At 44.7% G+C, this 16,828-nt stretch overlaps 1 protein-coding gene across 20 annotated transcripts in view; it reads right to left on the bottom strand.

Moving 5' to 3' along the window:
* Nucleotides 1-16,828, bottom strand: part of ABCA1 (ATP binding cassette subfamily A member 1) — a 128,396-nt gene that overhangs the window by 49,221 nt on the left and 62,347 nt on the right. For all 20 annotated transcript variants that reach the window (XR_011995470.1, XR_011995471.1, XR_011995469.1 and 17 more), the window contains 4 exons: nt 11,453-11,545; nt 6,640-6,880; nt 4,749-4,888; nt 4,289-4,405 (listed from right to left, as the gene is read on the bottom strand). Coding sequence is in view for 17 of the 20 variants with exons in the window: in XM_072727812.1 (XP_072583913.1) it covers nt 4,289-4,405; nt 4,749-4,888; nt 6,640-6,880; nt 11,453-11,545 (591 nt within the window). In the remaining 3 variants the exon portion in view is untranslated. The remainder of the gene's footprint in view (nt 1-4,288; nt 4,406-4,748; nt 4,889-6,639; nt 6,881-11,452; nt 11,546-16,828) is intronic.

Here is a 16,828-nt window from a genome sequence, read left to right as displayed (position 1 = left end):
TTTTTAATCTTCACAGAAAATCGTGAGGTAGATAACAGTGTTCCCATTTTATAGGTGAGAATACTAAGGTTGAAAAAATGTATGATTTTAACTAAGGCTGAGTCATAACGTTACCAGGCATGGAGCTAAGACTCAAAGTCAGAGTAGTCTGCATCCAGAGTCCATGTTTCCAGCCTAGCTTAATAGTATCGACCACAATAACAACAGTGATGGTACTTACTCTGTACAATCTTTATATTAGATCATTGATATGTTTTATCTCGCTCAGCTCCATAAGGAAGATCTGTCTAAAAATTCCCATTTTACAGATGAGAAAACAGGTTCAGAAAGCTCAAGCCCCTAACACAAGGTCACACAGCTAATAAGTAGCAAAGCCAGGGTATGAAACACGGACTCTGATTCTAGTGTACCTTCCCCTTGCATTGTATCATCTTCCTCTATTGAGACTCAAGCTGATGACTCCTCATAAACACCTTATGTCTAGGCTGAATTAAGACAAACCCACTTGTGCTGTTTAGCTTGGGGAAATGCTACCGCTATAAAACCAAGTAAAATTGCAGGATGTATGGGTTATGATGCAAAAGAGGCCTGTCTTCCAAGTCTTGTTCCCTAGCTGGTTGGTTCCCCGTGTGAGTCCACAAGGAAGAGAAGGACAAACTAATCTGATGTTCAATGAGTAGATCCAGAGACCTGGGGCAGAAGCCTGCACAGGTACTGCCAGAAAGACAGGTTAAGCTCAGCTCATGGAAAAGGAGAAGCAGGTATAGCTCCTGTCACAACTTCGAGGGGGGAAGATGAAATTCTGGCTCTACTGAAATGGAATCTCTAAGGAGCCAAACACTGCTACTTATTAAATCAGTCTTATTTCCACTAACAATTTAAGTTTTCCCCCCATGTGGCTTCATATTTATTATTTTAATGGGAGCATAATGGTTTTATGGAGTATATATACTATAATTTCATTAACTATTCCCATACTGCTAAGAATTTAGCCTATTTCTAATTTCTCACAATAACAATTATTACAGCAATAACATTTCCACTCTTACAGTGACTTCTTTAAAATTATTTCTGTAGGATACATCCCTGAGGGTGTACAGAATAGAGATACACAGGATAGCACTTTATTTTTTTAATGGCTCTTGCAATTTTCATTCCAAATTGCTTTCCTATAGGGAGCAACAATCTATACTATCCTCAGTAAGACACATTAAGTATTTTTGTTAACAGGTACAAATTTTTACCTCACAAAAGTTCACAGGGGTATGGGTTAGCAATTCTGAAATGGCTTTCTCTGGAGACTTGAATTGAACAAGAAAGAGCTGAATGAAGACACATGGCATTTGGGGCGAGGCTGGCCCTGTCCAATGTGACTTCTGAGCAATATGGTTAGGGGAGGCAGCAAGACCAGAAAGATGTGCCAAGTGAGACTGCTGATCACACAGCCATTCTGGGGTACTTGAGGGGGTTAAGGGACCTACAATCACCCTTAGGAGTGGTAGCCAGGGAGAAAGCAGGGCCTTGAGATGAAGGAGGCCCAGAGGAGCTCAGAAAAGAGAACAGTTGAGTCTGTGGGTTTCATGACTCAACAGAGAAGTGCCTCTCAATCGGGGGGGGGGGGGGGGAGTGATGCAGTACATGTAGACAGGGCTGGAAACAGCAGAAAGATAAGAACTACCACAAGGGAGAATGGTGGTTGCCAGGGGCTAAGAGTGAGGGAAGTGGGTAGGTCAAAGGGTACAAAGTTTCAGTTATGCAATATGAGTAAGTTCTGGAGATCTAATGCACAGCAGAATGACCATAGTTAACAATACCGTACTGCTGGGGCGCCTGGGTGGCTCTGTCAGGCAGTTGAGTGTCTGACTCTTGGTTTCGGGTAGGGTCATGGCCTCAGGGTCATGGGACTGAGCCCAGTGTCAGGCTCTATACTCAGCATGGAGTCCCCTTGTCTCTGTCCCCTCCCCCTCCCCTTCTGCCCCCCTCCCTACTCACACACTCTCTCTCTCTCTAATAAATAAATCTTAAAACAAAAACAAAAATACGACTGTATTATATACTTGAAATGTGCAATGAGGCTACTTTGTGAGGTGATGGATATGCTATTTAGCTTCACTGTGATGATCACTTCACAATGTATACTAACTCAAAACATGGTGTACAGCTTAGACAATTTTTATTTGTAATTACACTTCAATAAAGCTGAAAAAAGAAAGAAAACCGAGAGCTACGGCCAAAAGAAGCCACAAGCCTCAGGCATAACCTCACATAACAGACACGAGGCTGTAGGAGGTGCAGAGGACTGAGCAGCACAAGCTTGTGGAGGAAGAGAAACACTCCTTAAGAGAGAAAAGAAAGCAGGTGAAGAGGAGGCCCCTTTAACTTCCACCCACAGACTGATGCGTCCAGAATCAGTGTATCCAGGTTAACCGCCTCCCCGCACTCCAGGCCTCGGTATCCCCTGGCATATCGGAAATCCCCACCATCCACCTGCTAGAAACCTTTTCCTCTCCACAACAAAGCAGCCACCAGGCTTCACCTCCTGCTGAAGTCTTGGCCACCCACTTAGCTAGTCTCCACTCTGGCCTCTGCCTTCCGTCTTTCCACACTTCAATCCACCTGACATACCAGATTAATGCATCTACCCATCTCTCCTTGCTTCAAACTTGTTAATGGCCCCCCACAGCTTAAAGTAAAAGTTCTTGGTATTACACACAAGGCCCTCCAAACTACATGCCATGCCTTCCTCCCCAGCCACAGTTTCTACATTTCCTATTGCACATCTTGGACTCTCCCAGCAGAATTACTAACGAATGCCATGGCCACGTTTACAAGGGCTTTGTCCCCTAAGCACCGCGAGCTAGTCGTTGCTGGAACATCCAAGCCAAACTCTCCACTTATAAGCAGGGGAAGCAATTAATATTATAGGTCAACTATACTTCAATTAAAAATTTTAAAATAAGGGGTACCTGGCTGAATCAGTTGGTGGAGCATGCAACATGAGCTTGGGGTTGTGAGTTTAAGCCCCAGAGTAGGTAGAGATTAAATAAATAAAATCTTATTTTTAAATCAGTCAATCAGTAGAGGAAGGGAAGCCTCTATCTGCCTACAGATCGAAATTCATGGAGTCCCGTCAATGGGGCCCCTTATAATCTCCTGAGACACATAAGGAGAGACATACAAAAAGTAAAAATCTGGATTCCAAGGACAGAACCGGGAAGAACAGGCCCAAGACCACACCTAAGGTCAATGGAGCTCTGTGTGGCTGGATCACGTGACTTCCTTCTCAGGGAGAGACTGGAGCCCAGTGGAGACCCATACTTGAAAGGCATGAACTGTTATTATTACTAGTCAGGAATTATTCCATATATCCATGCAAATCATTGTTGATGTTTTTCTCACCAAAGTCCCTTAGTTTTTGAAGGTCCCAATGTACGAATTCCGCATATGTAACAGGACTAGAGCAACAAAGATGACTCTAGCTTTCCCATCCCAGGAAGGCCCCATCGCACCCCCTACCCAGGGCATCAAGGGGGAATCCTAAGCCTGCAAAAGTACCTTCCAGGTAGGCACTGCCGCTAAAACCTGGCTATCCCTCTGATCAATGAGGTGTCAAGACAAGAAACCTGGTAAAATCCATTCTTGCTTCTTAATGGCAGCAGAAACAAAAGAAAGAGGCCTCCCTCGCCATGGAGATAGGAAATAGTCTAATGATTCTCTGACTCAGCCTAAGGCAGGGATGATGTGATTAAATGGCACTCAAGTTCAAACAAAGGAAATGTTCTGTTCTTGCTCAGACTCCTCCGCTTTTGAATCCAATTGTCTCTAAAGCACTTATCCCTTTCAAGTGGCTCTGAAGCACTCAATGCAATTCCCCTCCACACCTTAATGGTGGCTGGGCACTCACACAGTGCCTTGGGAGTGAGCATCTCAGCTCAATCTAGAGGTCAGACCCGGCCTTTGTGCCCTCCCCTGTGTAGAGACCTACCAGGACATAGGAAGCCTAAATAAGATGCCGTGGTTGGCTTTTGGACCAGAAATGACAATAGGCAGTGTCTTACAGTCACTAAATTTCTTGGCAAACTGACTTCTGACCACCAGATACATGGATGCTGGTGTGCATGAAACAGTGTTACCTGTGTACTCTCACCTGCAGCTGGAGCTGGGCTTGACACACCTACCCTGGTTAAATGTAAGAATTCTCATCCCATCCCAGTCATCTCCAGGAAAGTGACCAGAAACTCACCGCTATAGCATCAAGCAGGCACACAGTAATCGGAGGGACACTCACCCGAACAAGGTCCATTTCTGGGTTACTCTCCATGAAGGTCCAGATCTTCAGGCTGAGCTCTTCCCACATGCCTTGCATATCATGAAACACAGCCAGCTCCTGAAAGGTCTTATTCACCTGGAGTCAGGTGGGGAGCCAGGGGCAGCAGGAAAAATGAAAGAGAGGCAGAGCCATGAGACATTCAGCTGCCCCCTGCCAAGATGCCCCATCACTGTTTCCAGTCTTTCCCATCCCCAAGAAGTGTCTGCCTGCAGCTATAATTCCAATACCCAAGGCCGGAGAGCTGGCCCTACAGGGTCAGCTCTCTGGCCTGGGTCATGCTTGAGGGTCTCCCTCTTTGGAAACTCTGGAAGAGCCATGAACATAGTCGATACAATCCATTTGAAGCCACAACTTCACTTTTTTGCCCATAATTTCTAGGAGGATTCTAGAGAGGGATTTCTGGGCCTGGGCAGCTTACCTCGGCCATAACCTGCCTTGTGGCTGGCGTGTCAGGTGTATACAGGATCTTCCCAACAAGCAGAGGCTTGAGAGCTTTCCAGATGATACGGGAAAGAGGACTAGACTCCAAATTCTTCATCAGATCATTGCAATAAGGAGCTACGAAGAAGACAAAAGGCAGATAGTCATATGCATGGTCATATACTTGTAGGAGCTCACAAGGGCTTTGGGAGATAACCAAACAGTCCTGGGTTCAAATCCCAGCTCCACCACCTAATAGCTATGTAACAAGTAACTTGACCTCAAGAGGAGGCCAACTGAGGAGCCTCAGTTTGCTCCTCTGTATAAATAAAGTTATTAGGTACTTGACAGAGATGTGGTGAGGATACATAGATGTTATCAGTAAAGCTCCTACAACAATGCTTGACAAATAACCAGAGCTCATTATAACACTGTTGATGGATGGCTCATAACTGAGAGAATCTAGAAAAAAATGTTTTTACTATGCACATGCCTGCATAACTCTCGATTCATACTAGTACGTCAGCCCTTGCTAACTCGTTTTCATTGAAAAGCTGAATTTAGACCTCAGTCTTAAGTTTTCAAGCAAAAATAAAACATTTCCCTTTAACAGGTCTCATCCCAGGCATATCGGATAAATGTAATAAAAATTCCTAACGGAAAAATCCAAAGTTATAATTGCCAATAAGGTGTGGTTACCCAGAATTCCTGAATTCTTTAAAAAATGTCATTCTGGGTTCTTTTAGATATCAAGTATCCTCTATACGCTGCAAGGAGGATATATTAAAAAAAAAAAAAAAAAAAGATTTGCTCATAGTTGTATCTGCTTTGCAAATGAAGGTTCCCTTGGGCTGACTTGCAAGTGAGGCAGTAGAGCGGATGGCATTTCAGAACTGCCTATAATGCCATCCCCTTCAGGCTTGCAAAGCAACCTGCTATGTCTGGAGTGCTTTACTCCAGAGAAGAATAAAAGGTTCTTGTGTTACAGTAACACACAAAAAGCTGCCTCACTGGTGTCTGAAAGAGACACCTGTGGTTGGAAATGGAGAAAGGCTCGCTTGCATCATGTTTTCAAGGAAAAGGATGGCATTGTCTAAAACTGTAACATTGGCTCCTTGCTGCCACCAGACACAGAACACACATCCCTACAAAACCGCCCAAGTGCGAGAAGCAGATATGGAGTTACGAGGTTCTCTAACACCGCCTTGCAGCTAAGAACCAAAAACAAACAGCAGATCAAATGCGTGAGTCTGATGATACACACATACACCACATTAGCAGCTATTTCAGAGGCCATGTGGTTTACCAGAAAAAAAGCACAGAGAGCAGGCAGGTCAGGGCTTAACCCTGGCTCTTATGGATTAGCTCTGATGTGGCTCTGATCAAGTCACTTAACCTCACTGAGCCTATAAAATGTGGAACCTTCCTTGCAGGGTTCCCGTAAGGGTGAAATGATATAGAATGCCCAGTACACAGGAAATATTCCCTAAATGTTAGCTTTTATTGCTGTCATCATTGTAACTGTTATTTTAAAGGTTTTACTATAAAGCATGCCCAGGGAGGGGAAGAAGAAGATCCTTGATTTCTCTGGGAACTCCCCTCCCACAACCCCCAGGAGACTGGGGAGGTTGGCTTTCCATCACTCATGCATTTGATAAACACACTGTGTGTCTGATATGTGCCAGGCTTCCTTCAGAGCAGTGGGGACACTTAGCTGATAAGGAAAGGACTCCTCTAGGAGCTCAGCGTGGTGGGCAAACAGACCTGAAACACCCAATGCTGCTACAGGGGAGAAGGGTAAATATGGGGCAGGAGGGACATGGACCGGACCAAGGCTAACACTAACGGGGGCTGGGGCCGCTGGGGCTTCCATCTGCGCAGACACTCACTCGTAGAATTGTCATAGAAGCTGCCAGCATCTTCGTCCGTGCCGTTGCCACCAAAGAGGGCTTTGTAGTTGTTGTCCTCGTACCAGTTGAGGGACTTGATCTTGAGGCCCCCCCCCTCGGGGTGGCCACAGACGATGCGGGACACAGCTTGGTAGATCTGGGTGGAGGAGCTGGAGCTGTTCACGTTGGTCAGGAACATTACCTCCTGGCGCATGTCGCTCCAGCTGTTCATGCTGAACAGCTGGCACCAGGGATTGGGAGGAGAAAGAGGGAGGAGGGAAGGGGAGACGAGGGTAGGGCAAGGGTAGAGGAAAGAGAAAGAAACATCTTATTTTCTTGACCTCTCCAGGGCCACACCCCAGAACATTCTATGTCACGTCCTCTTAGCCTTGCCATAGGGTTGTCAGAACCTTGCTACCCCACGGGTGGCCCTGAGATGAGCAGAGGCATTATGTGAGAGGTGGCCTGGAATGCAGGTTAGGTCCACAACTAGGTCCAACCACAATTCGAATCTGCATTTTCATCAGATGCCCCAGTGATTTCTATGCAAATTGAAGACTGAGAAGCATAAACTGAGAAGTCCGTGGAGCCCCGGTGATGGGCTTTATTTCATCTGGATTATCTTCTGGCTCATGGAAGAGAATGCTTTCTCCGAATAGCCATGTGTTCCCAGGCATCCATCAGGAGCTGCTCCCACCCGAGAGCACATACTCCTTTCTGAACCGCCTTAAGCCTCCCTGTGGAAAGCAAGGAGGCCCTGGGAGGAAAGGTAGAGAGAGAGAGAGAGAGAGAGAGTGTGTGTGTGTGTGTGTGTGTGTAGCCCCATCCTGATCTCAGTTAAGTGCTAGGCAAAGTGTGGAGGGGGAGACCCAAGGCTGAATCCCCGCTACGTGTCTCTCCTCCAAGGGTCCGACTCCTCACCGAGACCCCGAAGTGTCAATCGCACGAAACAGAAGAGAAGGCCTGGCACAGAACAGCCTTGCCCCCGTCCCAGCAGCCACGGGCTGTGTCCGCGACCCACACCCCACAAGCACTTTGTCTCCTATACAAATGTGTTCCTGCACCTTGTAGAGTTCTGGGCCCAACTGTCCCTGTAAGTAAGTATTTATCAAGCACTTTGCATTTCTACCCATCTCATGATATATCAGTTATAAACCTCTACATTCCTTGAAATGTCACCGCGTGTGCTCGGCGCCCGGAACACTGAGCCCCGGAGGGCATAGGGAAGACACTAGACGGTCCTGCCCACGCCCTGTGGAAGGCCTAGATCCCGACACCACGTGCCCAGTTTTCTATCTCAGAGCCTCCTGGTTCGTGAGGGTAACGTGGACCTCGACACTGTAGATCCTGTCTTTGCCTCCTGCCTCTGGAGGGAAACCAGGCACTCCAGGGGAGGTCAGAGGTCATAAGCATCTCTCCCCCCAAACCGGGAGCATCTGACATATACTACAAGGACACAGCTAGTGACCAGCTTTTTCTTACTTTATCTTTTCATAAACTAGATGAGGTATTCAGGACAGGGAGGGCAGAGGTCGCCAGGCCACCTTTCCTTTTGTTGGTGGGGGAGCAGCCCCGGAGATGTTTTAATGACAGTAAGTGAAAGCCACTCACTTCTCTCGCCACAGGCTGCCTCGCCACCACCTGCCCGCCAGCCCCCAACCGCAAGCACAAACTTCTTCCCCCGTGAAACCAGGACATCCTTGGATGGAGGCACCAGAGTCATTCCAAACCGCTGGCTCGTCTTGGCACCTGTCTAGGGGCGAACTCCTACTCATTTTTCTGCACCTCAGCTGATGCTCCACACTTATCTGTGAAGCGCCCCTACTCACAGCGAAGGGTGGCCACTTGTCCCCCAGCCCCCGAAAGACGGTGTTCGATAATCATCTGTGGTGTGAATGAATGAATGGCTGTCTACTTTCTCAAGACGCTGCAAAGGCCCCTTTCTTCCCTTGCCCCCACCTTAGTCTCTTCTAATTTAACAGCCAGAATGTATGATGTAAGCAGTCTCATTCTCTAGGCAACGTCATACACCCTCTGCTCCAAACCCTCCACTGGCTTCCTGTCTCGCTCAGCGTAAATCCGGCCTTACCAGGTCCGCACGGTGCTTGCCTCCTTCCTGGATCTCAGCTCCGAGCACCCTCTCACTTGCCCCCTCTGTTCTGGCCACACCACCTGTCTTCCTGGGTCTTTAAATACATTCCTTAATCATACCCTACATTAATGTCTTTGTATCTGTTCCTGCTTAGAGTGGACAATATATGGTCATTTCGTCAGGTCCAACTGTCACCTTGCCAGAGAGGACTTCTCTAATCACCCCTTTAAGAACACTTCATCACCCTCTATCCTTCTTACTCTGCTTTCTTTTTCTTCATTGAGGTACCTTGCTGTCATGTTATTTGCTGACCTCTCTATTTCTACCTCCCACCATGCGAGCCCCACGAGAACAGGAGAGCTAGTGTGCTCGCTGCCAAAATCCCACCATCTAGCAATGTCAGGCACCTGGTAGGGACTGAATGGACAAGCGGGAGGCTCCCTGTCCTGCCTTCCCCATCTCATCACACACACCTTCCCTGTCACCTAGATGTGGAACTCATGCCAGCGCTCACTCATCGAGTTCCTCAAGTCCCCATTTCTATCCAATTTGCCAGGCTCTGTTAATCTGTATTTCCTTCTTTGAAGAATGTCCTTTCTATTCTAGTCCAGGTTCCATCGGAGTTCATCACACAAAAAAGAGGCTATGGCAGCAAGAATATGGGGTTTGTAGTCCAACAGTCCTGGGTTCAAACCCTAGAGTTTGCCAATTAACTAACTAGATGACTGTGAGCCCGAACTTTCTGAGCCTCGGTGCCATCTGTAAAATGGGCACAGTGAAGACCCACTCTCATCTGTCATGTGAACGATACAGGGAAATTCGGCAAAACATGAATCAAGTGATGTCCTGAGAAGTTGTTGGCTCCCTTTTCCTTTCAAGGGTTCTGCTTTGATCAGAACGTATACTTCCTTTCAAACACTGAACAGATACACGCGTGCATTTATTTATTTCCCTTCTCCCGTGTGTCTCAGGGAAATAACAAGTTAGACAATAAGTAACCCATGATCACCGGGACTTGAAGGTGTTCCACTGCGAGGAGTGGGTGACCCTTGCTAGCCCCGGACCAGGGAGCAAGCAGGACAGAAGGAAGCAGCTGCCAAGAAAAATGGTGTGTTATTGCTTAGTGGAGAGTTTCAGCCTCGTCAGCAATGGGAACATCACAGGCTTTCCATTACTTTTCTTACCCCAGACAAAAGGCAGATGTAAGAGAAAACCCTGAACGCAGACCCTAAATTTAGAGACACCCTCCCACGTTACGGTCTCTGCTCTGCTGGCTCTTAGGCTCGGAGGGAAGCTGGGAGAGCACAGGGTGCACCGGTGCCTGCTAACAGAGCCCCAGAGACATGGCCATGGACTTGCAGGTCAGCTTCTGCTCTTCCTCCTGCCTCCTGGAAGAACCCCAGGTGACCCAGCTTCTGTGCCTACATAAAGGCCACCAGCATTCACATGCAGAATAACAAATGGCAGGCGAGAAAGCACTTCTCCTGAGAGGGACCCAAAACCCGAGCCTCTTCAGTCAGACACCCATAAGCAGAATTCAAAGAAAAAAAGAAAACTGAACTAAAAGCAACATGCCAAATTGTCAATGGCGTTCGATCTCCATGTTTTCCAAATGTTCTGCTCTTTCCATCATGAACATATTGTACTTTTATTCTTGGAAACCTAAATTTCGATATTTGAGAAACACAAAACAAATACCAAAAAAAAACGATTTAGAGAAGCAACTCAAAATAAGGCTGGACCAAGTCTGAGAACATTATTCCTATGCACTGTCCTGGACATTGAGGCCTGATTGTTTCTGGCTGCCCCCTGGCTCGGCTCCGTACGCACTGGGCTCCAGACAGCCTCTCCTGTCCACGTCTAACTTGAAACAAGGTTGGGCGTCACCAATGGGACACACCTACTGGCTGACAGGCAGACAAAAGGGTAACTGCTTTTGCAAGTACCCACAGGCCCCCTAATCTTGCAAATATAAGATTATTCTGATATGTCTGTCATCATGCAGACTCAACTTGATGTTTGTCAAGAAAAGACCATCCCAAAGGTGAACCTCAGAGGCCAGGGGCTTACAGGGGCAGGTGTGAATTAGGGGAACACACTATTCCCTTTAGTTAGCAAACAAATATTTTGGTAAAAGGACTAGCCTTGCTGCTGAAGAAGAAATATGGAGAAGTGGCTGTAAGGCAAATGCAGTGCATGGAGGAGGACAAGGAATCACCCTCTTTACAAAGGAGTCATTAACTAGGGATACAGAGTAACACTGGGAGAAAGTTCTAGACCAGGCCTCGGGCATTCAGCCACAAACTAATTAGCTCTGAGACATCTCCGCATCTTGGTTTCCATCTCTCAAGGAAGGAGCTCAAACCAAATCATTTTTAAGATCACTAATGCTTCTAAAATTTATTGTACGTTTCATGTAATATTTAAATCAAAAGGACCCTCTAAGCCAAACTCAGGATAGGCAAAAGCCATAGTGAATGGTCTGCCTCCTGGAGCTAGAAAGACACAACAAGGGCCTGAGTGGCTCAGTTACGTGTCTGCCTTCAGCTCAAGTCATGATCCCAGAGTCCTGGGATTGAGGCCCGCATCGGGCTCCCTGCTCGGCGGGGAGTCTGCTTCACTCTCTCCCACCTCCCCTGCTTGTGCAAGCTCGCTCTGTCAAATAAATAAAATCTTTAATTTAAAGAAAGACAGAAAGACAGACAGACAGACACAACTTACCTCTTGGGCCAGAGTCCCGAGACTATCCAACAAAGTTTTTGTGGCTTTAGCCAATTGGTTGCTCAGGAAGGGAGATGTAGAGTTTAGTTCTGTCTGGAATGAGGAAAAAAAAAAAAAAAAACTTTGTTTCTAAACTCGAATGTAAACCTGAAATCTCTACTGAAAATAAACAAGTTAATTAAAACCATCCACAATCTTGAGTTTAAAAAAACAAGAAACCCACTCCTGACCAAAATAAGACACTAAAATTATTCTAACTCCATGTCCCTAGGTTATTTCAGATAAGACTTACTAATCCTCTGATGAATGCTTTTAAACAGTGTAGAAATATATATTTGAAACTCTTTGATATGCAACAGATAAAATCATCTAATGTTGGGGTGTGTGTGTGTGTGTGTCCAGTGCAACTCTGACCACACATTCCCAACTCTGTCTGCAAGATGGGCAATAGAGGAATGACCTTGAGAAACAAGTTGGCAATGGCTCACAAGAAAGGAAGAACATGTAAAGTTGAAAGCTGCCAAAAGCGCAGAAAGGAGAATTTTTCTCTCTCATGCTGGTCAAACCAGCACTGCTTCTAACAATGGAAATTTAATATAGAATGTTTATTTTTATATCTACTTTTAGTCAGATCTTTATATTTGCTCATGGGTATATTTAATTGCTGTTATGTGCCACCTAGTGTCATAGTAAATACAACAAAATAATTGGGCCCAAGGAAAAGACAAAGTTAGGGCAGAAAGCCTAAGCTAGAAAAGAGAAAGAACAGTGATGCACAGGCTCTCAGGTCAGAATTACAATAGCTGAGGAGCCTCAAATTTGAGTTTTCAGGCTTCCAAAAAACAAAAAGATAGAGAGTCAATTTCATCATTTTTATTTGTTATATAGGAAAACAAAAGTTTCTGGGAAAACTCATCTTTCCTTGGCACTTCTGTGGGTTTCATTTTATTTATTATCAGATACCTCTTTAATCTAGAGAGGGCTGGGCTATTTTTTTTTTAGACTGATTTATTTACTTGAGAGAGAGAGCATGAGCAGGGGGAGGGGTAGAGGGAGAGAAACTCAAGCCGACTCCATGCTGAGCATGGAGCCTGATGTAAGGCTTGATCCCATGACCCAGAAATTATGACATGAACTGAAATCAAGAGTCAGACACTTAAATGCCTGAGCCACCCAGGCACCCAAGGCTGGGCTAGTATGCTACTTTTCTTGTATCAGGAATTGTTGTGAAATCAATACAAATTGCATGGAAAATAGCTGGAGGTGGATGGAGATCATCATTATCTCAGGAAGAGCAGCCTGGGAGATTTTCCTTTAAAAAGAACTCCAGGCTGGTGGCAGGGAGGGGGTGTGCCCTAAGTGGCTCAGTTAGTTAAGGGACTGACCCTTAATCTCAGCTCAGGTCTTGATCTCAGGGTTGTGAGTTTAAAGCCCCTGTTGGGCTCCATGCTGGGTGTAGAACCTAATTTATAAATAAATAAATAAATAAATAAATAAATAAATAAATAAATAAATGTAAAATAAAATAAAATAAAATAAAATAAAATAAAAATAACTCTAAATTCAGACAATTAAGCTAGTATCACCATGATCATCATAATATCCAAGCCAAATTCTGAATGTAGATTTCTGATAAAATCTGTCTAAAGGTGCTTATGAAAGAATCTCTCCAGCCTGACTCATGAGCTTTCCTAGAAAGGCTTAGTCACCAGGGTCCACCTTTCCCACACTCTGCATCCTCAGATGGGCCTCTTAACCACTATACTCAGGTAGTTCTCCATGATGCAACTCAGAGATTATGTTAATGGTCCTTCCTTCCATTAAGTAATCATGAGCAAAAACAAGTGGGAGGTTTTTGGCTTTTTACTTTCTTCCTCTAGGTTCACATCACAACTAAAGGTTACCCATTAAAAGCTGGCCCTATATATAGACCCTACCATGAGGAAAACTTTTCCAAACTGAGAGGTCTTAACTGGAAGGCATGGGGAAGTAAAGTGTTCCTGTGCTTACCATCAGGCCCACGAGATGACGCACACTCAGGATTGTGCAGCAAAACAAAAAATGCCAAATTAACTCAATGCCCGTTTTCACAACTTAAAATATGACAGTTATCCCTTTTTTTTTTTTTTTTTTTAGAAAGTCTGAATGGAAATAAGAATCTGATGATTCTTGTCACTGTCTCCTCTTCTCTGGTTATGGGGACCTGGGGTGGCTACAGAACTCTGGGCAAATGGCTCAAACTCCCCATGGCCCAATTTCCACAACTACCCACAAAGTTCATGGTGGGCATGTAACCCAGCATTGTCAAGAACACTAAATGAGAGGACACGTGCTGAGCACCTCACACAGTGCCTGGCACATAGTGAGCCCTAACAGTTCTCAGAAAGGTGACCCCTGCCTTTCTCTTCCCTTCCTTTAAAGTTTACTACCAAAACTGAAGGGTTTTCTAGTTCTTGAAAAGACATCCATCCATCCTCCCCCTTCTGTTTCCTGGCGAACGCTGGAAGAACTGTTTCTCCTGTCAAGGGGCCCTCCGTCCACTACGCAGAGAGCCAGAGTTGTCATCACAAAGCACATCAGCCACACCCAACGTGCTATTTCTAACATTACAAATCCTCTTCAGTGCAAAACTAAGACCTAATTCCCGAAGGCTTGAGTTGAATGCTTCTCTCCTCCCTAAAGCCCCTTTTTCCTCAGTGTTTGCAAAACTGTGAAACAAAAAATGTTAAGCAGCTAAAATATATACTTGCATTATGTAATATTCAGTGTATAAAATACAAATACAAATGTATATTTAAATCACACATGCACAGATATAAATTTGCCCTAAGGTTGACATTTAAACTGAAAAACTTGGCGGCGGTCCTGCTGGCTTAGTGGTTGAGCGCCGCCTTCAGCCCAGGGCGTGATCCTGGAGACCCAGGATCGAGTCCCGCGTCGGGCTCTCTGCATGGAGCCCGCTTCTCCCTCTGCCTGTGTCTCTGCCTCTCTTTCTGTGTGCCTCTCATGAATGAATAAATAAAATCTTTTAATAAATAATTAATTAATAAACAAACTGAAAAACTTTAAGGAAAAATCATAATCTACATTTAGGTATATATGTAATCTATACCTACCTACGTATACACACAGATAAGCACATACATACATTTATCCTGATGCATATATACGTGTACCTTCTATTTCTAGTAAGTGATATTGATTTTACCTTTACAGTAGAGATATAATATCTAACTTTCTTAAGCAAGTGAATCTACAAAAAGGAAATATTAAATTTAAATGGTACCAGTGGCCCTTGAACTACAACCAAAGTCATGACAGAGAATTGTGAATGAGCAGGTTCCACTGACACAATGTAGTCTCAGAGAGCTCTGGCACCAGAACCCCCTGCAGTGCCTGGTAAGCCTGCAACCTCCCAGCCCTCAAAGACCTCCTGATTCAGAAGGTAGGCATGTGAGCCAGGAAGCTTCAGGATTTTTTTGCGCATAGAAGTTTGAGAACCACTAAGCCATAGCCCCTGGACAATGTTCACTCCTCTTTTTTGAGCATGTTCTCCACAAAGGTGGTTGTTTGTGCATTCCACATCTGGTCGGCATGATGCAGTCTGCTTTGACAGTGAAGCACTGAAGAGAAGCCCATCAGTTCACCCCACCCTGATTGGGATCAGAGATGATACAAAATGCATGTGAGGCCAGAACGTCATACCAATTGAGTTCACAGCCACCAAGTGCAAAAGGCCAAGTCTCTGAAACCATAGATATACTGCCCGTTGTCACTATTAGCCGTCATCTCTCCCCTGAAGGGAACAAATCAATCAGCAGTTCATGTTGTTAGACTACATCTTCCTCATCTGAATGAATTTAAACTTTCATAGGTAATGATTTTCCCTTCAGGTTTTTCAACTTAAATGTCTTACTTAACCTTTGAGGCAGGCTAATTCTTTTTGTTTTAAAAGCTACACAATTCGGCAAAACTCCATGCACGTACTGCTTAACCCACGAACACCACGGTTGGCCACAGACATAAACATAAGGGCTTCATTATATTTACCGTGGATATCAGACCTTTATGTATTCAGACACAAATGCCATACCACATCCTAGGGCTCTTGTCAATAGTCTGAGCTCTGGTTTGCTTAAAAACTGATTAATTTAGGTTTTGGTTGATAAAAGAAACATTGGCTAAACCCATCCATAAGTAATAGTTAGGACGATCAATGTCATTATCAGGATCCCTTTTTACACTAATTGTTTGAGATTAAATGCTTGGCATTCATTAACCTAAATATTGGCAACCTATTGTCAATACAAATTTCCATCTTCAAAGACGTGTTGGAGTTACACACAGGTATGGGTTGATGGGACAGGGCTTTAAAAAATAAATTTCAAATTCAGCGCCATTTAAAGCTCAGGCTATCCAGATATTTTGCTCAAGACTTCATTTTACTTTTCTGTGCCTGAATGTTACGAAATACAGAGAAGAGACTGATGAGAATCTACAAACTAAAGATTACAAAATTGTAGGGAAAAGATGGGCTATTCAATTACTGTTGCTGTTCAATTACTGTTGCATGACTAGTTGTTCATGTAAGAAAAATCAGTACGTTTTCCATCTCATACCACTACACAAAATTAAGTTCTTGGCAGATTATAGAGCTAAAAGTAAAAAAATGAAAATTGCCAATATATAGGAGAAAATGTCTTTATGAACTTGGGATAGGGAAAGTCTCTTGATATATAAAAAGTCCAAACCAAGGAGAAAAAAATGACTCCAACTTTCAAAAGTAGAAACTAGGGCAGCCTGGGTGGCTCAGCGGTTTAGCGCTGCCTTCAGCCCAGGGCGTGATCCTGGAGACCAGGGATCAAGTCCCACATTGGGCTCCCTGCATGGAGCCTGCTTCTCCCTCTGCCTGTGTCTCTGCCTCTCTCTGTGTGTCTCTCATAAATAAATAAATAAATAAATAAAATCTTAAAAAAAAAAAAAACGGTAGAAACTATGCAGGACACCTGCAGGGGAGAAGGGGGGGGGGGAATCACTGGCTCAGTGGTTGAGTGTCTGCTTTGGCTCAGGTTGTGATCCCAGGGTCCTGGGATTGAGTCCCAAATTGGGTTCCCTGCAGGGAGCCTGCTTCTCCCTCTGCCTATGTCTCTGCCTCTCTCATAAATAAATAAAATCTTGAAAGAAAGAAAGGAAGAAAAGTAACTATGCACCAAAAGACACCATAAACGATGTGAAAATGTGAGCCAAAGACTAGAAGAATGAGTTCTTTAAAATTTCAGAATAAAAAGGAAATACCATGGAGCAGTTAAAATGAATCAGATGCCACATGTATCAATCTGATAAATCTCAACAATATAATGTGGAGGTAAAAAGACA

Source organism: Vulpes vulpes, chromosome 12 (genome assembly GCF_048418805.1).
Source record: "Vulpes vulpes isolate BD-2025 chromosome 12, VulVul3, whole genome shotgun sequence".
NCBI lineage: Eukaryota > Metazoa > Chordata > Mammalia > Carnivora > Canidae > Vulpes > Vulpes vulpes.
The sequence above is the reverse complement of the archived record's forward strand: the minus strand, read 5'-3'. Positions and strand labels throughout refer to the sequence as shown.